The sequence below is a fragment of the Salvelinus fontinalis genome, chromosome 23 (genome assembly GCF_029448725.1).
Source record: "Salvelinus fontinalis isolate EN_2023a chromosome 23, ASM2944872v1, whole genome shotgun sequence".
Lineage (NCBI taxonomy): Eukaryota > Metazoa > Chordata > Actinopteri > Salmoniformes > Salmonidae > Salvelinus > Salvelinus fontinalis.
The window spans coordinates 2,901,767-2,925,810 of record NC_074687.1 but is presented as its reverse complement, the minus strand read 5'-3'; the positions used below and the strand labels follow the sequence as shown (position 1 = coordinate 2,925,810).

The following is a 24,044-nucleotide window of genomic DNA, read 5'->3' as shown; positions in this document are numbered from 1 at the left end:
CCCATTAACTGTTGTAAAAGCAGCAGCTATTCTTTCTGGAGTCAACACAAAACATGACATAATACAGAACATTAATTTGACAAGAACAGCTCAAGGACAGAAGTTAATTTGATGAGATGAGACCAAATTCCAAACTGAAACATGGCCCATGGGTCACTTCTACACGGCCCTGTAAAGACCTGAAAGGACTGGATCAAGATCTGTGTCTAGGTGGTGAAGGCCTCTTTTCAACAGCTACTGTGTCTTAGTCTCCTACATGAGGCTAACAGAAAGCTATTGCCGTGCTATTCAGATGAACTCCTTTCAGATCTTTTAGGGAGGTTGATGAATTACCTTGTGGTTGGTGTGAACCAACTGGACCTAAATCAAGTTTTACCATGAAAACAAGTGCCCTTGGGTTGTATGACCCCATGTGGTCAATATCTGTTGCGTATGTGTGTAATTATGGAATTGTTTTGACCCTGTGTTACATCTTTTAATTATTACTTTGTGGTGAAAGTAGGCTACATCAAATCATTTTTTTTTTAATAACGCACTGATTTCCTGTTCTATTTGCTAGTAATTTCTCCAATCAATAAATGAACTGTATGATGAATGGCAAGGAAAAACACTATGTAATTACGACATTTTTATTAATTGAAATGAATCATATATATATATATATAAAAATAAAAAAAGATAATAAAGGGAAGAAGTGGAGGAAAAACTGAGCTAAAATCTCTGGATTATTTTTGTTTCATTTCTTTATTCCACAGGATCACACCCGTTTTATTAATAAAATATATTTTTCCCCCTTTTAAAACCAGACTCTTCTACCTCATTCCATGGGTACAATTACCAGTTGGAGCAGGTTTAAGATTTTGGGGGAGATTAGTTTAGATGTATTGTTTTGAATCCCAAATCTATTTAAATATGTGCTTGTAGTAGTATTATAGGTAAAATGGTGGTAAACCATATTTGTTTGAATGTAGTTTTTGGTCTGGAGTTGGGGTTCACCCTCTGTTAAAGTGGTACACTCCCCCTAGTCTCGGATTGACGCTTCGCCTCTCCCGGTGTTCTTCTCAACACTCAGCGGACAAAGAATGAGTCAAACAACAGGCAGGAGGAAAATGAGGATTCATTCTCTCTGATTGCGAAACTTTTATTCAAAAAATGAACTGGCTGCTAGATCGATGGATTATTTTGTGCTTAACAGGTATATGTTCGTTTTTTTGTGTGTTTGTTTCCTCACTCAACATGTTGTTTTGTCATCTGTCTGAGAAAGCCGTGGACGCAACAGGTTGATCTCTCTAGCTCAGGGTTTATTCCAGCGTCTAACGGGTCTCTCTACCTCTCTACCTCTACCTCTCTGCTTTACCTAAAACCTCAATATGACTATTGGACTCTCTTTATTTTGATTTATATAAACAGACCTTTGGCTGGCCACTTGTTTTGGGGGGTTCGTCTGAATTGCTTTAAGAGCTTTAGCTACTCTTGTTTTCGCTTTTATGTTTTGTCATAAATTACAGGAGGAATGTGTGGAATAAGAAATATACTATAGTAAAATCATCATTTATCATTTAAATAGGTGCTGTTATTCTGACAATATCCATGGTATGCATGCACTCCAATGGGTCACATAGATATCTACTAGGCAGGGAATAATACCTTAATAACTTACTCTGAGGGTCTACTATGAAAAATAATTTTGGAGATCAGTCTGATACAGAGAATATTTGTGGAGTGGTCTATGTTTTGTTTACCTCATTTTTCACCTTTAATTTGGTAAATGAATAGAAAATGCAACCATTATTTCATCTAGTATTTTGAGTAGAATTATACAAAAGTAGAATTATACAAATCGAATCTGTGTCTAGTGTATAAACCCGACAGGAAGTCAAGTCAGTGGTGAAATGCCTGGCAGGAAAATGGTGTCAGTTGTTGAAGGAGGAAAGGGTCTGATGTGGTCAGGAAGCATGGAGTGACTCAGAGATTTAATCAGGAAGAGCCCAGTAGACTTGAACGATAAACCTGAGTTTTGTGTAGTAGCCCACTCATCAAGAAACCCCTTTTGAATGGTGTATGTTAGGTAGTTGCATGCCTTTTTGGTATTTTGTTGTTGTGAATATGAATTAGAGAAGAGTGTTATGTTGTTGTGAGATGAATCGGGACCATAGGTACAAATGTAGGCCTATGTCATCATTTTTTGTCACACTTGTGGGTGTTTTTAGAAGTTTACAAATGTGTTTAGGAGTGCCTGGTTTCATGCATGAACACTTTTTGTGTTCTCCAACAGAGAGATGCTGAGAAAGGCTTACACCTTGGAGCAAAGGTTCCACAATACAGTGACAATGTTTTTCTTGGTTGTACGTGAATCCTGTGGTTATCACTACACTGTAAGGACCTCGTCTAACGGTTTAGTTCAAATCTCTAATAGCTAATTGGCTGTTCACACCCGACTGGACCAGACAAGATTATTTCATTGGTTGGAGTCCTCCCATCCCCCTCCTCCATTCTACTGTCCACACAGGATTCTCCAGGATGGGGGGGGTGGTTTACAATGCCAAACAATGGGCCAATGGGCCATGAACAAAAGGACAAAGGGAGGGCCACAGCTACCCCGTGGACGGGATTTAGGAGCACGGTTCTTCTCCCTCCTGTCTCTTTCTCCTCACACTTTCTTTTTCTCCATCCCTCTCATATTCAAATGAAAACAAACACAAACAGAACTGTCACCTTTTTCTCACAATTTCAGTTCAGTTCAATTTGCTTCATTGGCATGACGTAACAATGTAGTTATTGCCAAAGCTTACTTTGGAAATGTACAATATTAAAATAATAATAATCAGTATTGTCAACGAGACAACAGTAACAACAATAATCAAGGGTCAAAATAACCATATAACAATAACAATAAGCATACAGTAGAGGACATGTGCAGGTTGATTTGGTCTGTCAGACACTGTCCCTCATCTTATGGCAGGCAGCCATAATGTGCGCTGCCAACCCACAGCTCTCTAAGTCCTTCCCCAACAGGACGGGAAGCCTATTCTCATCAGAGATGGTCTTTGAAACCTTGAATAAGGGTTTCAAATTTGAGGAAATAACACTCTAATTGTTTTGTCAAGAAATGCAGCTCCGTCTCAGGTTCTGCTGTGGTGCAGTGGTTGCACAGCCTTTCCTCTACAGGGAGCCAGGTTTTCCTGTGTCTACCCTTCTCAATGGCAAGGCTGTGCTCTCTGAGCCTGTACTTTGTCAAGGTTTTTCTAAAGTTTTCATCAGTAACCATGGTCAAATAGTTTGCCACTGTGTACCATCGATTTAGGGCCGGATAGCACTGCATTTTGCTTTGTGCTTATGTTTCCCAATAAGTAATGTAATTTTGTTTAGACTGTGTTGTAATTTGGTTTATTATGATTGATTGGATGTTCTGGTCTTGAGGCTTCAGTGTGTTAGTAGAACAGGTTTGTGAACAGCTGGATGAGAGGACTTTTTTCTTTGCTCAGCTCTTTGCATTGCAGGGCTTGGTAATGATATGAGAGGGGGTCACTGTATTTCCCCTGTCTCTTTCTCTCTCTCTCTCTGTCTCTTTCTCTCTCTCTCTCTGTCTCTTTCTCTCTCTCTCTCTGTCTCTTTCTCTCTCTCTCTCTGTCTCTTTCTCTCTCTCTCTCTCTGTCTCTTTCTCTCTCTCTCTCTGTCTCTTTCTCTCTCTCTCTCTGTCTCTTTCTCTCTCTCTCTGTCTCTTTCTCTCTCTCTCTCTGTCTCTTTCTCTCTCTCTCTGTCTCTGTCCTCTTTCTCTCTGTCTCTGTCCTCTTTCTCTCTTTCTCTCTGTCTCTGCCCTCTGTCTCTCTTTCTCTGTCTCTGTCCTCTGTCTCTCTCTCATTTGTTTTGCTCTCTCTAGAGGTAACACATCTTCTTCAGACTCTGTAGGAGGAGTGGGTGAACCGTTGGTGCAGGGTCAGATATTTATCTGCCATTAGTCACAACTTCTAAATGGAGCTCTAGAACATTTGAAGGCCATCACCGTGAGTCACCCTGGCTCCTCTTTAGTACATAGTGTAAAACAGCTTCCCTCCTTGTCTCATTCTCCTCATATGCACTAAACTGCTCCTAAGGAGAGAGCCACTGGGTAGAACCCTTTGTTGTGATTTCCTCTTTTCACGGAAATGTTTGGAGTCTGTTCCTGCTGCATGCCCCACCCAGAACTAATGGGACTGGGAAATGTTTGGAGTCTGTTCCTGCTGCATGCCCCACCCAGAACTAACGGGACTGGGAAATGTTTGGAGTCTGTTCCTGCTGCATGCCCCACCCAGAACTAATGGGACTGGGAAATGTTTGGAGTCTGTTCCTGCTGCATGCCCCACCCAGAACTAACGGGACTGGGAAAACGTTTGGAGTCTGTTCCTGCTGCATGCCCCACCCAGAACTAACGGGACTGGGAAATGTTTGGAGTTTGTTCCTGCTGCATGCCCCACCCAGAACTAACGGGACTGGGAAATGTTTGGAGTCTGTTCCTGCTGCATGCCCCACCCAGAACTAACGGGACTGGGAAATGTTTGGAGTCTGTTTCTACTGTCTACCACACCCAGACCTAACGGGACAGGGAAATGTTTGGAGTCTGTTCCTGCTGCATGCCCCACCCAGAACTAACGGGACTGGGAAATGTTTGGAGTCTGTTCCTGCTGTCTACCACACCCAGACCTAACGGGACTGGGAAATGTTTGGAGTCTGTTCCTGCTGTCTACCACACCCAGACCTAACGGGACAGGTTGGAGCTGTATACTGATCTGACTCTGGCCCCCTCACTGTTCCTCTTTATTATGATAACCCCTTACCTCCCTACTGCAATCCTGCCCCTGCCCCCCACGCACGGCGGAATGTAGTCTCTGTGACCGCCTGTGTACAGGAGAGAGGAGCCCCCATCCCATCTCTCTCTCATCCCTTTTAGATATTGTGCAAATCATCACTTGGTAATCTCCCATTTGGAGACTGAGTTGCAGTCATCATTACACACACGCACGCACGCACGCACACACACACACACACACACCATTTCCACCACTCCGTCTCACTATCCTATATTCTCTCTGTTCTCAGCCTTTTATCTGAACCACTGAACATCAGGAGCATTCCACCTCTGCAGTCTGTCTCTGATGGGCTCTGTGCTCTCTGTGGGGTAGAAAACAAACAAACCCCCTCGTGAGTTTAGTGGTCTGGAATCCCCCTTAACCTTTTGGATGTGCAAGGGGTATGTAAGGGAGAGTTGGATTGAAAACATATGGGTAGAGGCTATATAATAATAAGAACAACAAAAATAAGAACAATAATAATGATAATAATAATTATACATGGGACTTATATAGTACTTTTTAAAGAGCCAAAGATGCTTGGTTAAAGTGATGATGGACTGGGGCATTTCAAAGCTGGTGTTGGAGAGCATTCAACTGGGAAGTCTAATCTCTCCTTGCCATTTGCATGTTTCACTGGCTATTCAAAATATACTGTATGTTAAAGGCCTTATATGCAGACTGCTGTTAGTAAGCATTTCACTGTCAGTCCACACCTGTTGTTTATGAAGCATCTGACAAATAGAATTTGATTTGATTTTAATTTGAAAATGTAATTTGATATGTAGAATGGGACACATCACCGTGCCTTCTTACTCCTCCATCCATAGGTATGTGGAGTGGTCTCTGCCCTCTCTTATCCTGAACCACCCCATGTGTTTTTAACCTTCCCGTGAAAATACAATCTGGAATTGTTTTTATTATTGGAATTAATAACTTCTCCCCCTCTCCTTTCTCTCTCATTTTCTTCCATTGTGTGTGTGTCCATGTTCATGTTCGTTGTGTGTGTGTGTGTATGTGTCCGTGTCCGTGTTCTTTGTGTGTGTCCATGTCCGTGTTCATTGTGTGTGTGTGTGTGTGTCCGTGTTCATTGTGTGTGTGTCCGTGTTCGTTGTGTGTGTCAGTCTGTGTGTGTACTGGGGTGCAGGTGATCGTTCGGGAGGAGAGGCGTTTCGCCATGCTCTTCCAGTCTGTGGTACTCCAGTGCCAGTACCACACGCCCTCCACACAGACCCCTGTGGTGCAGTGGTGGTACAAGTCCTACTGCCGTGACCGCACACAAGACTCCTTCACCTTCCCCGAGAGCCTGGGGGTCCAGGGGTCCGAGCTGGGCGCCGCGGCCCAACTGGAGTGCTCCGACACCAGCCGCACCGTCCGCATCGTAGCCTCCGGCCAGGGTGCCTCCTTGACGCTGGCTGAGCACTACAAGGGCCGAGATATCGCCATCGTTAACAGTACTGTGAATATTTCTAATGAGTTGATTTGTGTTGTGTTCATTTAAATTGTGTGTGGAGGTGTTTATAGTTTAATGAGCTGTTGTGTGTATGACTAGAAGGCGGTGCTTGTGAATATGTTGTGAGGGAAGATGTGCGCACACTCGCACATGACACACACACACAACGAACACAGACATGACACACACACACACAACGAACACAGACATGGACACACACACACAACGAACACAGACATGGACACACACACACACAACCAAAGAACACAGACATGGACACACACACACACGAACACAGACATGGACACACACACACAACGACCACAGACATGGACACACACACACACACACACACAACGAACACAGACATGGACACACACACACACAACCAAAGAACACAGACATGGACACACACACACACGAACACAGACATGGACACACACACACACACACACACACACAAAGAACACAGACATGGACACACACACACACGAACACAGACATGGACACACACACACACACACACAAAGAACACAGACATGGACACACACACGCACTTAAATGCTGGTTACAGTATGTCAGTGCTTTAGTGTTATAAGCGGTGGTCCGTCATGGCCTGTGTGATTCGTCTCCCAACAGGAAATGTGAATGCTTGTGCTTGGCGTTTCCTGTTCCTCAAATAGTACTTCACAATATGCCAGGCTCCACAACACACACACATTAAAGGGATATTTCTTTAAAGGGATATTACTTTGTTGAGATTCACAATACATTTGAGATTTTTGGGAGTGATTTGAACATTCGCAAAAACTGCTAATATCGGTACCATGATTCAAATGAGGTTTGTGCCACAAATCCTAAAATATTAGCATTTGGAAACAGTGCCAGGGACACTAAACCGAAGCATGGATTGCTGTCATGCCTTGTCCATAGACGGCTTACAAGGTAAGGAAACCAATGTGTAATTTGGGTGAAATATCCCCTTAACACTGTCCCCTGTTCACAATGGAGTGGTCTCTGCCCTCTCTTATCCTGAACCACCCCATTGAGCTCCTTATCAAAAGGAAACACACACCTTCTTTGTTCTGCCTTTCAAAGAGAGCACCAACCTTTTGTGTCCCTTTTATCTAAACGCCCTTGTTTCATAAACCATAATAGGAATCTGTAGGATGTATGAATGTGTCAAATGTCAACGTATCTTTGAGCATGGTTCAGTATATTGTTTGACTAATGGTATATAATCCAATGACAGTATGCCGTTGTGTATCTGACCCTGACCAGAGGCGGACCTGCGGATCGGTGACCTGCAGTGGGGTGACAGCGGCGTGTACTTCTGTAAGATAGTCATCGCTGACGACCTGGAGGGGAAGAACGAGGGCCAGGTCGAGTTACTGGTGCTGGGTGAGTGACCACAGGAAGTGAACCCCTCAGCACACAGGAAGTAAACATTCAACACAGGATGTCAAGCCACCTCAACATCAAAGAGGAAGGGATAGAACGGAAATTAACATTCTGTTGAGGCTCTGTCCTACTTTTTTGAGGTCCTCTCATTTTTTTTTTTTTCACCTTTATTTAACCAGGTAGGCCAGTTGAGAACAAGTTCTCATTTACAACTGCGATCTGGCCAAGATAAAGCAGTGAAACACAAACACAGAGTTACACATGGAATAAACAAACGTACAGTCAATAACACAATAGAAAAGTATATATATACAGTGTGTGCAAATGAGGTAAGATTAGGGAGGTAAGGCAATAGTGGTGAAATAATTACAATTTAGCAATTAAACACTGGAGTAATAGATTGATGTGCTATTTACAGATGGGCTATGTACAGGTGCAGTGATCTGTAAGCTGCTCTGACAGTTGATGCTTAAACTTAGTAAGCGAGATATGAGTCTCTAGCTTACGTGATTTTTGCAATTTGTTCCAGTCATTGGCAGCAGAGAACTGGAAGGAAAGGTGGTCAAAGTAGGAATTGGCTTTGGGGGTGACCAGTGAAATATACCTGCTGGAGCGCGTGCTACGGGTGGGTGCTGCTATGGTGACCAGTGAGCTGAGATGAAGGCGGGGCTTTACCTAGCAGAGACTTACAGATGATCTGGAGCCAGTGGGTTTGGCGACGAATATGAAGCGAGGGCCAGCTGACGAGAGCATACAGGTCGCAGTGGTGGGTAGCATATGGGGCTTTGGTGACAAAACAGATGACACTGTGTTACACACGCCTCTAAGAGGGAACGCAACACCCTGCCACAACTAACTCCCCGTGGAGTGAAAGAGGTAAGAGGTACGGGACTGTAGGTGCGAGTAAGGATGACAAAAGGCAGAGAATTTACCATTTACTAGAAATGTATTCCTTCACACGGTAATATGGGGAAAAGGGGCTGGATGGAACCAAAGCAAAGAAAGTAAAGTCAAAGCCTCCTCTCCTATCTAACCTGCCTACCCACCACTTAACTTAGCACCACCTGGTGAGCTAACCAAAATACAGGGGGTGGTCCACCCAGGTCTTACCTAGTGTGCCAAGACAGTGAATATACTACGGGTATATGTATGCCCGCGGGCCTCTTGCCTAAGCACTCCCTAGGTGCCTTCCCCTTCCCCCCTGGGAACAAATGAAACAGAATTATCCAAACAATTTCAATAAACAAAACACTGCGTAGATAAAATACATAACCAATCAGCTCTCTCACTCAACCAATACAGGACACACTAATCATCTCCCTCTGAAAACAACCAACACAGTATATCACCCTCACAGCCATCAGCCTCCTCTCTCAGCAACCATCTCTCAGCAATGATCTCTCTCTCTCTCTCTGCATTCTTTTCTCCTGAACAGAACACTGACTTTTATATAGCTTCAGAAGGAGTCTAATCGGATACAGCTGTAACTTGACGAGGGGGCGGGGATCAGCTGCTTGGGGAGAATTCAGGAAGCCATCTCCTGAAACACACACTTGCAAATACACAAACCACAACACAGAAACTGGGGAACGCAACACAATGTGATAGACTGCACCCAATTTGCAGTAGAGTGTTGGATGCTATTTTGTAAATGACATCGCTGAAGTCAAGGAACGGTAGGATAGTCAGTTTAACGAGGGTATGTTTGGCAGCATGGGTGAAGCATTCTTTGTTGCGAAATAGGAAGCCGATTCTAGATTTCATTTTGGATTGGAGATGCTTAAGCTCTCTGCGCTACGGATCCCTTTAGCGGGATCATTTTCCTAAACAACCGCTGAATTGCAGGGCGCAAAATATTACAAAAAATATTTATAATCATGCAATCACAAGTGAAATATACCAAAACACAGCTTAGCTTGTTGTTAATCCACCTATCGTGTCAGATTTTGAAAATATGCTTTACAGCGAAAGCAATCCAAGCTTTTGTGAGTGTATCAATCAATCCTAGAACAGCTAGCCCCAAATTAGCATGGTCACGAAAGTCAGAAAAGCAATAAAATTAATCGCTTACCTTTGATAATCTTCGGATGTTTGCACTCACAAGACTCCCAGTTACACAATAAATGTTCTTTTTGTTCGATAAATATTACTTTTTTAACAAAAAAAACGCAATTTGGGTTGTGCGTTATGTTCAGAAAACTACAGCCTCGTTCTGTTCGACGAAAATTCCAAAAAGTATCCGTAATGTTCGTAGAAACATGTCAAATGTTTTTTATAATCAATCCTCAGGTTGTTTTTAACATACATAATTGATAATATTTCAACCGGACCGTAACCTATTCAATAAAAGAGAGAAATAAAATGGAGAGCTACCCATCTCGCGCGCAGGAACTAATCAAAGGACACCTGACTAGTTTTGAAAAATCTCGCTAATTTTTCAAATAAAAGCCTGAAACTATGTCTAAAGCCTGGTCACAGCCTGAGGAAGCCATTGGAAAAGGGATCTGGTTGATACCCCTTTAAATGGAAGAAATACGGGAAATGAAACACAGATTTAAAAATAAAAAGAAATCACTTCCGGGTTAGATTTCCTCAGGTTTTCGCCTGCAAAATTTTTGTTATACTCACAGACAATATTTTGACAGTTTTGGAAACTTTGGAGTGTTTTCTATCCTAATCTGTAAATTATATGCATATTCTACGATCTGGACCTGAGAAATAGTCCGTTTACCTTGGGAACGTTATTTTTTTTAAATAAAAACATCTGACCCCTAGCGTCAAGAAGTTAATGTGAGTCTGGAAGGAGAGCTTACAGTCTAACCAGACACCTAGGTATTTGTAGTTGTCCACATATTCTAAGTCAGCACCGTCCAGAGTAGTGATTCTAGACGGCCGGGCAGGTGCGGGCAGCAATTGGTTGAAGAGCATGCATTTAGTTTTACTTGCATTTAAGAGCAGTTGTTGGCCACGGAAGGAGAGTTGGATGGCATTGAAGCTCGTCTGGAGATTAATTAACACAGTGTCCAAAGAAGGGCCAGAAGTATACAGAATGTGTTGCCTAAGTAGAGGTGGATCCGAGAATCACCAGCAGCAAGAGCGACATCATTGATATATACAGAGAAAAGAGTCATCCCGAGAATTGAACCCTGTGGCACTCTAGAGACTGCCAGAGGTCCGGACTACAGGCCCTCCGATTTGACACACTGAACTCTGTCTGAGAAGTAGTTGGTGAACCAGGAGAGGCAGTCATTTGAGAAACCAAGGATGTTGAGTCTGTCGATAAGAATGCAGTGATTGACAGAGTCGAAAGCCTTGGCCAGGTCGATGAATACGGCTTTTATCGATGGCGTTTAGGATATCATTTAGGACCTTGAGCATGGCGGAGGTGCACCCATGACAAAGCTCAGAAACCAGATTGCATAGTGGAGAAGGTACGGTGGGATTTGAAATGGTCGGTGATCTGTTTGTTAACTTCTTGACGCACGGATCCCTTTAGCGGGATAATTTTCGTAAACAACCGCTGAATTGCAGAGCGCCAAATTCAAAAGAAATACTAAAAATATTTATAATCATGAAATCACAAGTGAAATATACCAAAACACAGCTTAGCTTGTTGTTAATCCACCTATCATGTCAGATTTTGAGAATATGCTTTACAGCGAAAGCAATCCAAGCGTTTGTGAGTTTATCAATCACTAGACAAAACAGTAAGAACAGCTAGCCGCAAATTAGCTTGGTCACGAAAGTCAGAAAATCAATCAAATTAATCGCTTACCTTTGATGATCTTCGGATGTTTGCACTCACGAGACTCCCAGTTACACAATAAATGTTCTTTTTGTTCGATGAAGATGATTTTTATAACCAAAAACCTCCATTTGGTTTGCGCGTTATGTTCAGAAAACCACAGGCTCGTGCCGGTCCTGAAGGGCAGACGAGGGCATACGAAAATTCCAAAAAGTATCCGTAATGTTCGTAGAAACATGTCAAACGTTTTTTATAATCAATCCTCAGGTTGTTTTTAACCTGTCTAGGATCAGCGTGGCGCTAGCGGCACACCCCCCCCCCCCCCCCACTGAAAAACCAGTGCCGCGAAATTCAAAAAAAATATTTTTTTAAAATATTTAACTTTCACACATTAAAGTCCAATACAGCTAATGAAAGACACAGATCTTGTGAATCCAGTCAACATTTCCGATTTTTAAAATGTTTTACAGGGAAGACACAATATGTAAAGATGTACATCTATTACCTAAAAACACATTAGCATAATCCACCATCTTTTATTTGTCCACCAACACCAGTAGCCATCACCAATTCGGCTAAACTAAGATATTTATAGCCCCTAACCAACAAAAAAACTCATTAGATGACAGTCTGATAACATATTTATGGTATGGGATAGGTTTTGTTAGAAAAAAGTGCATATTTCAGGTAGATGGCATAGTTTACAATTGCACCCACCATCACAAATGGACTAGAATAATTACAATGAGCAACGTGTTTACCTAACTACTAATCATCAAACATTTCGTAAAAATACACAGCATACACGAATCGAAAGACACAGATCCTGTGAATACAGACAATATTTCAGATTTTCTAAGTGTCTTACAGCGAAAACACAATAAATCGTTATATTAGCTTAGCACATAGCAATTAGCAGCCCAGCATTGATTCTAGCCAAAGTGAGCGATAAAAGTCAACATCGCCAAAAGATATTAATTTTTTCACTAACCTTCTCAGAATTCTTCCGATGACACTCCTGTAACATCACATTACAACATGCATATACAGTTTGATCGAAAATGTTTATATTTAGCCACCAAAATCATGGTTAGACAATGTGAAATGTAGACAAGCTGGTAAAGAAAAAGTCCTTGCGCCACTTAGACAGTGATCTACTCTTATACATAAATACTCATAAACGTGACTAAAAAATATAGGGTGGACAGGGATTGATAGACAATTTAATTCTTAATACAATTGCGTTATTACATTTTTTAATTTATCCTTACTTTTCAATACAGTTTGCGCCAAGCGAAGCTACGTCAAAAAACATGGCGTCCTAAGCCACTAAAATGTTTCGACAGAAACACGATTTATCATAATAAAAATGTCCTACCTTGAGCTGTTCTTCCATCAGTATCTTGGGCAAAGGATCCTTTCTTGGGAGAAATCGTCTTTTGGTGGAAAGCTGTCCTCTTGCCATGTGGAAATGTCAACTGCGTTCGGGATGAATTGAAAAGCGTGCCCAACTTTTCACATCGTTGCAAAAATAAATGTCCCAAAATCGCACTAAACGGATATAAATTGCTATAAAACGCTTTAAATTAACTACCTTATGATGTTTTTAACTCCTATAACGAGTGAAAAGATGACCGGAGAAATATAACAGGCTAAACTAACGCTTGGAACAGGTGCGCGCCGGTGTCCTCTAGGCTCATGACGCAGCTCCCAAAGAATGACTAGCTTCAGGGTTTTTTCATTTGTAGGGCCTGTGAACGCGCAATCGACCCCGTTGGAATCGTCATCACGTAAAGGCATCCAGGGGAAGACGTAAGAAGTGTCCGTATAGTCATAGCAACGACAGTGCCCTTTTAACTGCCTTCAGAAGAGTGGCCAACATTTCTCAAATCTGACTCCATGTCAGGGAAATTGCTGTAGAATGGGCTCTGTTCCACTTAGAGACAAAATTTCAACTCCTATAGAAACTATAGACTGTTTTCTATCCAATAATAATAATAATATGCATATTGTACGATCAAGGATTTTGTGGGAAGCCGTTTAAAAAATTAGCCAAATTAGCATAAATAGTCTAAACAGCGCCCCCATCCCCAACAGGTTAACATACATAATTGATAATATTTCAACCGGACGGTAAACTATTCAATACTACAGAGAAAGAAAATGTCGAGCTACAACTCTCAGGAAATAATCAAAGGACACCTGACGCATTTTGATAAATCTCGCTCATTTTTCAAAATAAAAGCTTGAAACTATGTCTAAAGCCTGGTCACAGCCTGAGGAATCTGGTTGATACCCCTTTAAATGGAGGAGGGGCAGGCAATGGAACAGGGATTTTTCCAAATTAAAGGCACTTCCGGGTTGGATTTCCTCAGGTTTTCACCTGCAAAATCAGTTCTGTTATACTCACAGACAATATTTTGACAGTTTTGGAAACTTTAGAGTGTTTTCTATCCTAATCTGTCAATTATATGCATATTCTAGCATCTGGGCCTGAGAAATAGTCTGTTTACCTTGGGAACGTTATTTTTCCAAACATAGAGGTTAACTTGGTTTTCGAAGACCTTAGAAAGGCAGGGTAGGATAGATATAGGTCTGTAGCAGTTTGGGTCTAGAGTGTCTCTCCCTTTGAAGAGGGGGATGACCGCGGCAGCTTTCCAATCTTTGGCAATTTCAGACGATGCGAAAGAGAGGTTGAACAGGCTAATAATAGCTGTTGCAACAATTGTGGCAGATAATTTTAGAAAGAGAGGGTCCAGATTGTCTAGCCCGGCTGATTTGTAAGGGTCCAGATTTTGCAGCTCTTTCAGAACATCAGCTATCTGGATTTGGGTGAAGGAGAAATGGGGGAGGCTTGGGAAAGTTGCTGTGGGGGGTGCAGCACTGTTGACCGGGGTAGGGGTAGCCAGGTGGAAAGCATGGCCAGCCGTAGAAAAATGCTTATTGAAATTCTCAATTATTATTGTGGATTTATCGGTGGTGACAGTGTTTCCTAGCCTCAGTGCAGTGGGCAGCTGAAAGAGGTGCTCGTATTCTCCATGGCCTTTACAGTGTCCCAGAATTTTGGGGAGTTTGTGCTACAGGATGCAAATTTCTGTTTGAAAAAGGATTGTCTGAAAGGATTTGGAAGTTGGGAGTTGTGGGAATAGGAAACACTTATTTATTGTCTTCTCTCACTTTCTGAACCTAACCACAGCACCTAGTGTAAGTAAGTGTATGTGTTTGTTTGATATGGTTCGTAGTGATGTGCTGTATTATACATGTCCCGGCTCTACATTCCAAAGTGCACTTCCAACTGCTGCCATGACAACGCTGCTGCTCTGCATGGTTCTGATCCTCTCTGAGAGGACCTATTGTTTGGCTGAGCTTACCGTTGTAAAACAACAGACATAACCCTGACATAGCCATATATAAACCTTTATAACCTCAAATATAGTGTCAGTATAGGCCAGGTAGACATAGGCTACAGAACATAGAGCTCACAACATAGAGTACATATGTGGAAAAAGGTAATTACACATTCTAGTTAATTGTTGTGAGCTATGTAATCCACTTCTTAAGGTGTTTCAATGGCAACATTTTTGTTGGGGGGGGGGGGCAAGACTAAAACATGTTAAGGGTCAGTGGCGTAGCATGCAAATGTTATTTAACGAGACAAGTCAGTTAAGAACAAATTCTTATTTACAATGGCGGCACACCGGGGAACAGTGAGTTAACTGCCTTGTTAAGGGGCAGAACGACAGATTTTTACCTTGTCAGCTCAGGGATTCGATCAAGCAACCTTGCGGTTACTGGCCCAATGCTACCTGCTACCCCTGATGGTCAGTGGTGTCGCATGTTAAGGGTCAGTGGTGTCGCATGTTAAGGGTCAGTGGTGTCGCATGTTAAGGGTCAGTGGTGTCGCATGTTAAGGGTCAGTGGTGTCGCATGTTAAGGGTCAGTGGTGTCGCATGTTAAGGGTCAGTGGTGTCGCATGTTAAGGGTCAGTGGTGTCGCATGTTAAGGGTCAGTGGTGTCGCATGTTAAGGGTCAGTGGTGTGGTGGGACAGCAGACGAGCTGACTTTGGCTTTGTACACACACCACCAGAGTTTGAGTTGTTGAACCCATTTTAATTCCTTCAGAGTTAGTCTGTTTATGTGGAGAACCCTCCTCCTACTTCTCTCACCGAGTGGGGCCAGTCTCCCTTCTCTCTCTCAGGTTACTGTCTGCTGTATTTATATGACTGTTGAGAGCTAGGAGAGCTCAGTGCATAGCGCACAGATGACTGTGCCAACATGGTGGGGCTAAACTGTCTCCTTCTACAGTCGTTCCTCTTTCTCTCAGATTCCCTCCTTTTCTCCTTCTCCTGTTCTCCCTTTCTCTCCGCTTCCCTCCCTCTCTCCTTCTGTTGTCTTTCTCTCCGCTTCCCTCCCTCTCTCCTTCTGTTGTCTTTCTCTCAGCTTCCCTCCCTCTCTCCTTCTGTTGTCTTTCTCTCCGCTTCCCTCCCTCTCTCCTTCTGTTGTCTTTCTCTCAGCTTCCCTCCCTCTCTCCTTCTGTTGCCTTTCTCTCTGCTTCCCTCCCTCTCTCCTTCTGTTGCCTTTCTCTCTGCTTCCCTCCCTCTCTCCTGTTGTCTTTCTCTCCGCTTCCCTCCCTCTCTCCTTCTGTTGTCTATCTCTCCGCTTCCCTCCCTCTCTCCTTCTGTTGTCTTTCTCTCCGCTTCCCTCCCTCTCTCCTTCTCCTCCTCTCTTTCTCATAACTACATTTTTCACAGCTTTTTATTTTTTGGTATTCTACTCTGAAGCACCTATTTTCCTCTACCGGTTCTTCCCCCTGTCTTCTTATCATTGTGTCTTCTCTCCTTCTCTCTCTCCCTCCCTCCTCTCATCCCTCACCTTCCCCTCTGAGGCACATAGTTTCTCCCCTCCCTCCCTTCCGGTCGTCATTAGTTACCACAACAACAAAGTCATAAACCTTGCCTTTTTCTACAATTTATCTTCTTAAAATGTGATTTTAAATGTAACCTTAACCCTAACCTTAACCTCAATGCTAACCTTATGCCTAACCCTAACCTTAACCACAATGCTAACCTTATGCCTAACCCTAACCTTAAGACCAAAAAGCACATTTTTGTTTACATACATTTTTACGATATAGCCAATTTTGACTTTGTGGCTGTGGTAACTCGTGGAAACCCTCCGTTTCCTCCCTCACCGTGTTCCGCTCTCAGAGGCACATAGTTTCTCCCCTTTCTTTCTCTCCCTCTCTCCCATCCTCCTTCACCTCCTTCCCCTCTCAGAGGCACATAGTTTCTCCCTCTCTCAGGTTACTGAGCTCAGCTGGGTTTATATGACTAAGTGCCAGAGCAGGGTGGTAGGATCAGTGTGTGTGTGTGTGTGTGTGTGTGTGTGTGTGTGTGTGTGTGTGTGTGTGTGTGTGTGTGTGTGTGTGTGTGTGTGTGTGTGTGTGTGTGTGTGTGTGTGTGTGTGTGTGTGTGTGTGTGTGTGTGTGTGTGTGTGTGTGTGTTTTATCAGACGAGAGGAGTGTGAAACTTCTCTCTGACTACTGCCTACTCAGCATGGGCTGGAGCCTGTCTGGCCGTGGGAGTTTAGTCTGCCCCGACAGCTAGCAGACCTGTTGAACTACAGCTAGCAGACCTGTTGAACTAAAGAGGCCATTCACACTCAATTTAGTATTTATATGTAGGCCTACACAAACACACAAACACACTTCATGTGTGTAAACCAGGTATTTTAGCATCCCCGTTGAACCTGTCTAAAGAGATAAACGTAGAGATTAGTTATCTTATTTTGGCGTTTGGGTGAGGGCATGGTCCCATTTCAACACCATTCTTTCTTTCTATTTCTCTCTCTCTCCATTGCCCTTTATCCTTCTCTCAATTCAATTCAATTCAATTCAATTCAAGGGGCTTTATTGGCATGGGAAACACGCGTTAACATTGCCAAAGCAAGTGAGGTAGATAATATACAAAAGTCAAATAAACAATAAAAAATGAACAGTAAACATTACACATACAGAAGTTTCAAAACAACAAAGACATTACAAATGTCACATTATATATATATGCAGTGTTGTAACAATGCAAAAATGGTTAAAGCACACAAGTCAAAGTAAATAAACATAAATATGGGTTGTATTTACAATGGTGTTTGTTCTTCACTGGTTGCCCTTTTCTGGTGGCAACAAGTCACAAATCTTGCTGCTGTGATGGCACACTGTGGAATTTCACCCAGTAGATATGGGAGTTTATCAAAATTGGATTTGTTTTCGAATTCTTTGTGGATCTGTGTAATCTGAGGGAAATATGTCTCTCTAATATGGTCATACATTGGGCAGGAGGTTAGGAAGTGCAGCTCAGTTTCCACCTCATTTTGTGGGCAGTGAGCACATAGCCTGTCTTCTCTTGAGAGCCATGTCTGCCTACGGCGGCCTTTCTCAATAGCAAGGCTATGCTCACTGAGTCTGTACATAGTCAAAGCTTTCCTTAAGTTTGGGTCAGTCACAGTGGTTAGGTATTCTGCCACTGTATACTCTCTGTTTAGGGCCAAATAGCATTCTAGTTTGCTCTGTTTTTTTGTTAATTCTTTCCAATGTGTCAAGTAATTATCTTTTTGTTTTCTCATGATTTGGTTGGGTCTAACTGTGCTGTTGTCCTGGGGATCTGTGGGGTGTGTTTGTGTTTGTGAACAGAGCCCTAGGACCAGCTTGCTTAGGGGACTCTTCTCCAGGTTCATCTCTCTGTAGGTGATGGCTTTGTTATGGAAGGTTTGGGAATCGCTTCCTTTTAGGTGGTTGTAGAATTTAACGGCTCTTTTCTGGATTTTGATAATTAGTGGGTATTGGCCTAATTCTGCTCTGCATGCATTATTTGGTGTTCTACGTTGTACACGGAGGATATTTTTGCAGAATTCTCCATGCAGAGTCTCAATTTGGTGTTTGTCCCATTTTGTGAAATCTTGGTTGGTGAGCGGACCCCAGGCCTCACAACCATAAAGGGCAATGGGCTCTATGACTGATTCAAGTATTTTTAGCCAGATCCTAATTGGTATGTTGAAATTTATGTTCCTTTTGATGGCATAGAATGCCCTTCTTGCCTTGTCTCTCTCTCTCACTCTCTGTCTTTATCTCCCTTAACCATTCTGTCTCCTCCTCTGTGTGCCTCTCTCACTCTCTGTCTTTATCTCCCTTAACCATTCTGTCTCCTCTGTCTCTCTCACTCTCTGTCTTTATCTCCATAAACTATTCTGTCTCCTCTGTGTGCCTCTCTCACTCTCTGTCTTTATCTCCCTTAACCATTCTGTCTCCTCTTCTGTGTGTCTCTCTCACTCTCTGTCTTTATCTCCCTTAACTATTCTGTCTCCTCTGTGTGCCTCTCTCTCACCGTTTAGCAGAAACAAAGCAGCCGTTGTTACCATGGCGATAGCGTTTGTCTGACCCTCTTTCCCCTATGAGCTCTAATGATTAATTGGTGTCCCAGAATGCTTCAGTGAAGTGTCTGTCCCCGTTACACTCGGCTCCCACCCCCCCCCCACCCCCCCCCCCACCCCCCTCCTAGACTGGGGTAGTGTGTGTGAAGTGTCTGTCCCCGTTACACTTGGTTTCCATTTTCCCATCCCCCCTAGACTGGGGTAGTGTGTGTGAAATGGGTGTCCCCGTTACACTTGGTTCCCATTTTCCCATCCCCCCCTAGCCTGGGGTAGTGTGTGTGAAGTGGGTGTGAAGATCTATTAGCGTGACACTTTGAACTTTGTCTTCACTCCTATTAACTTGAATCATGGGAAATGATTAATGATGACGATGATCACTTTGGCTTTAGAATCAGGTATTAAAGAATACTTTGACTGTTCTTTTCCTCGACTTTTCTTTCGATTAATCTGTCTGGTAATCTCTATGCATGACTCTTAGTCAATAACTCCATCTGTTTGGCTGATTTGCCTCACCTTTGACCTCTGCCCACTGCTACTTCCTGTCTGCAGCGCCTCACCTCTTGCTCTCCTTCTCTCTGCAGGTAGGACAGGTGTGCTGGACGATCTCCTGCCTGAGTTTGATGTGGAGATTATGCCAGGTACGGCTGCCTGCTTCCTCACCCACTGGCTACTGTGTGTGTGTGTGTGTGTGTGTGTGTGTGTGTGTGTGTGTGTGTGTGTGTGTGTGTGTGTGTGTGTGTGTGTGTGTGTGTGTGTGCCAAATATGGCTGCCTTTTCCCCCCACCTGTTCCTTCCTTACCTGTTCCCTCGGTGGCATCACCTGCTCTGGCTCTGCTCACCCTGTTCTCTCACTGTACAATCAGCTTCTGTGAATCTTGAATGACTTAACAACTGCAGAGTAAAGGACAAATCAGCTCGTTGCCTCGTCTTATATTCCGCCTCTGCACAGTCAAGCATTAACTCACTCTCACTATCACAATCATATTCTTGCTACAGGACTTATTCACAAGAAACCCTATGCCCTCTCTCTTTTGAAGATGAGATCTCTCTCTGAAGAGGTCCACTTGGGATGTGTGTTTTCACAAGGGTCTGACTAAAGTGGCGTGTTTGTCGTTTTTTGGTCACGGCCAGAGGAAGTTCATCATTAGTGTTGGGATGCTTTAGTGACGTGAGGCTGTGATAAGCCAGCAAGCACTGCCTCTCTACACCCTGAACATTGGAGGGTTATTATTACCATAAATGTCAATGGTTTTTACGGATGTGGAGAGAGGACAGACATGCAGAAGATGTAGCTGTAGTAAGTAACATGTAGTAACTCACTCAAGTAACAAGATGTGTATCTCTACTGTTTGTGGGATCTGTAGTCTCATTGATCTGTGTCTGTGTTCCAGAGTGGGTGTTTGTGGGATGTGTAGTCTCATTGATCTGTGTCTGTGTTCCAGAGTGGGTGTTTGTGGGATGTGTAGTCTCATTGATCTGTGTCTGTGTTCCAGAGTGGGTGTTTGTGGGATGTGTAGTCTCATTGATCTGTGTCTGTGTTCCAGAGTGGGTGTTTGTGGGATGTGTAGTCTCATTGATCTGTGTCTGTGTTCCAGAGTGGGTGTTTGTGGGATGTGTAGTCTCATTGATCTGTGTCTGTGTTCCAGAGTGTGTGTTTGTGGGATGTGTAGTCTCATTGATCTGCGTCTGTGTTCCAGAGTGGGTGTTTGTGGGATCTGTAGTCTCATTGATCTGTGTCTGTGTTCCAGAGTGGGTGTTTGTGGGATGTGTAGTCTCATTGATCTGTGTCTGTGTTCCAGAGTGGGTGTTTGTGGGATGTGTAGTCTCATTGATCTGTGTCTGTGTTCCAGAGTGGGTGTTTGTGGGATGTGTAGTCTCATTGATCTGTGTCTGTGTTCCAGAGTGGGTGTTTGTGGGATGTGTAGTCTCATTGATCTGTGTCTGTGTTCCAGAGTGGGTGTTTGTGGGATGTGTAGTCTCATTGATCTGTGTCTGTGTTCCAGAGTGTGTGTTTGTGGGATGTGTAGTCTCATTGATCTGCGTCTGTGTTCCAGAGTGGGTGTTTGTGGGATCTGTAGTGCTGGGCAGTATCCTGTTCCTGTTGTTGATGGGGATCTGCTGGTGTCAGTGCTGCCCTCACTCCTGCTGCTGCTACCTCCGCTGCTGCTGCTGCCCCGACACCTGCTGCTGCCCACTCCACCGTGAGTAACACACACACACACACACACACACACACACACACACACACACACACACACACACACACACACACACACACACACACACATGGTCTTACATTCACTAGCGGTCTTACACAGTCTTACATTTGTCGGTGTTTTCCAGTCTATGAGGCGGGGAAGATGGTGAAGAGGGGCCAGCCTCCCCAGGTTGTTGTGTACCCCCCTTACTGCATCCCTGGAGTCCCCACCATGGTCCCCTTCGCCCCGCCGTCCCTCGCGGAACCTAAGATGGTCTCCCTCCCCTCAGTGGAGAACAACTTGGCTGGGGGTGAGTGACCCGCCCCACACCTGGGCTCGTCCTGTCCGACTGCAGGAACTGGACAAGCAACTGTGCATTGTGGGAAATGTAGTTTTGCATGATGTGTGTGTGGTGAGGGGGGGGGTTGGTGTGTGTGTGTGTGTTGGGGGGGATGGGTTGGTGTGTGTGTGGGGATGGGTTGGTGTGTGTGTGTGTGTGTGTGTGTGTGTGTGTGTGTGTGTGTGTGTGTGTGTGTGTGTGTGTGTGTGTGTGTGTGTGTGTGTGTGTGTGTGTGTGTGTGTGTGTGTAGGGACGGGTTGGGTTGGTGTAGGAATGGGCTGGGTTGGTGTGGGGATGGGTTGGTGTGTGTGTGTGGGGGGGGGGGGGGGGGGGTTGGTGTGTGTGTGTGTGGGGGGGGGTTGGTGTGTGTGGGGATGGGTTGGTGTGTGTGTGTGTGTGTGTGTTTGTAGGGATGGGTTGGTTTGGTGTGGGGATGGGTTGGTGTGTATCATTGTTAGTAGAGGTTGGTTTCATCCTCATCTGAAACCCTTCATTACATTCTCTATTAACTATTCATTACCCCATTTGTAACAAACCAACCTTGATTACACTAAATGTCATCAATACCATCAGCTGAGAGAATCCATCTGTGTCGAATCAGTCAAATGAAGTTTGGTAACATTTGAAGAACTACCTATAAACTGCCTATAAACCATCATAAAAATGATTTATTATCCACTTGTAAACTTCTTTCTGTCAACATTAGTAAGTACCAACTTGTTTTCTGTGTTATCTTAATGTTTTAAAGTAGACTTTCATATAGTTATACCATGAGATCAGACCGACCGTTGGGGTGGGATGGTGATGTCTTCAGAACACCTTTGGCCATGGATGAAGATTTACCATCGCTGAAAGACATCAGTGCACCCTCCGGGAGGGCAGCTCCCGCTCAGCCCAGTCCAAGCTCTTCTCTGTCCTGGTACCTTAATGGTGGAACCAGCTTCCCCCTGAAGTTAGGACAGCAGAGTCCATGCCCTTATTCCGAAAAACATCTGAAACCCTACCTCTTCAAAGAGTATCTTAAATAATCCTTCCCTCACAACAACCCTCCCCCCAAAAAACACTTAAACAGCACTTGTACTTGACCCCCCCTCCTCCCTTCTAGCTCTGACTCTACTGATAGCTACGATATTGAGGCATTTACTTTCTCTGCCTGTGATATGTGGTTGTCCCACCAAGCTATCTGTAGATGAACGCACTAACTGTAAGTCGCTCTGGATAAGAGCATCTGTTAAATGGCAACAAAAAAATATATATATTCTTGTAAATTGACTAGACTGTTGCTTTTTTTATCAGAAACTATAATATTGTATGGTTCTGTATTTCACATGTTAAGTTCATTAACATACCAGTGGCAGTGTAAGAAGGTATCCATAGTGCTTTGTTTTAAGCACACAGACATTTGTGTAGTGCAGTGTAAAGCATATTGTCATTTGAAATTCCAAGATAGCGGACAAAAGCTGGATGTGTTCCACAGAATCAATTCTCATTTTATGCATTCTGTTTCTATGTGACGTATAGTCACTTCATAATTGACTCAGATACCTTTTATAATGTCTCTCCCAAACTAAGAGCATGGAAAATAATCCTGCAGCAACAGGAAATGTGAATTATTGTGTGGATTATAATTCACGGACATTTCTGATACATTTTTTGTTAGGACAAATCAGTGGAAATTACAAACTTTAGAAGCCTTTTTAAATCTTGAATACTCTACAAGTTTTAAATTCCTGTTGGGTGATCAAATTCAGGCAGGTCACGCGTGATACTAGTCAGTATTTGACATCCATCCATGTCTGTGGACATTCGGGAGATGATGTTAAAACCGGCCACTAGGGGCAACAGTGAGCACTGTTACCTTCAAGTCGGTTTGGGTTGTGGATGGGGATGGTGGATGGGGATGGGGGATGGGGGATGGTGGATGGGCATAACTTTCTGCCTCTGATTCCAAAGGTTGAATGGTCAAATCCAGCGATAAAAAGTTGTTTTTAAAATGTTTGTTTTAAGCCAATCACAAACCTTAACCCTTAGCTTAAACATTCAAAGTTAATGCCTAACCTTAAAACGGCTGGAACAACTTAGACATTTTACGTTTGAGAAACATGGATGAACATCTCATTCTGATGTGAGACTGTGAGAACTTGTAATTAAGATCCTACATCTATCTGTACGATGAGGGCCATCAGCAAAAGCATTTGCTTTGAAAATAACCAATCTATATTTACACAGATGTCTATGGCTATCAGATGTTGTTTGCATTAGGGGTGATATTTGATGATGTGTCTGTGATTGGATTAGAAGTGTTGAAGCATAAACATGCTGTAAATAGAACCGTGTTGCAAAGAAATGTGCTGTGGAAACAGTTCATTAATAACATTGAAAAAATGTATTGAAAGCAGTAACGGTCTCCATAGTGATGTGTTGTCCCAGCAGCCAGTAGCCTATCAGAGCTCAGCTCTCTGCATGAGGGATGGGACACGGATTTCCGGCAGACCTATCGGACAGTCCAGATGAAAGCTCTCCCACCCATCGCTGACCTCGATGACCAATCAGAGCTCACGGCAGCTCCTGTGCACAACAGTCGTCGACCCAGGCATTACCGTGGCAACCACACTGATGACGAGCAAGACAGCAGGTACCACTGAGTTTGAACTGT

General features: G+C 43.5%; 2 protein-coding genes across 4 annotated transcripts in view; both read left to right on the top strand.

The window, feature by feature from the left end:
- LOC129820705 (cell surface A33 antigen-like) overlaps window positions 1-951 on the top strand; it is a 9,516-nt gene extending 8,565 nt beyond the window's left edge. The window contains exon 7 of the mRNA XM_055877577.1: window positions 1-951. This exon is cut by the window's left edge and continues 1,068 nt beyond it. The gene's annotated coding sequence lies outside the window, so the exon portion shown is untranslated.
- Window positions 952-1,038: 87 nt separating this feature from the next.
- LOC129820704 (immunoglobulin-like domain-containing receptor 2) overlaps window positions 1,039-24,044 on the top strand; it is a 28,470-nt gene continuing 5,464 nt past the window's right edge. The window contains exons 1-7 of one of the 3 annotated variants that reach the window (XM_055877575.1): window positions 1,039-1,195; window positions 5,951-6,280; window positions 7,561-7,680; window positions 19,432-19,488; window positions 20,905-21,051; window positions 21,194-21,358; window positions 23,822-24,023. In XM_055877575.1, the coding sequence (XP_055733550.1) occupies window positions 1,153-1,195; window positions 5,951-6,280; window positions 7,561-7,680; window positions 19,432-19,488; window positions 20,905-21,051; window positions 21,194-21,358; window positions 23,822-24,023 (1,064 nt within the window). In that variant the 5' untranslated portion in view covers window positions 1,039-1,152. Of the gene's footprint in view, window positions 1,196-5,950; window positions 6,281-7,560; window positions 7,681-19,431; window positions 19,489-20,547; window positions 21,052-21,193; window positions 21,359-23,821; window positions 24,024-24,044 lie in introns of all 3 variants that reach the window. The other 2 variants (XM_055877574.1, XM_055877576.1) reach the window with 2 other exon arrangements.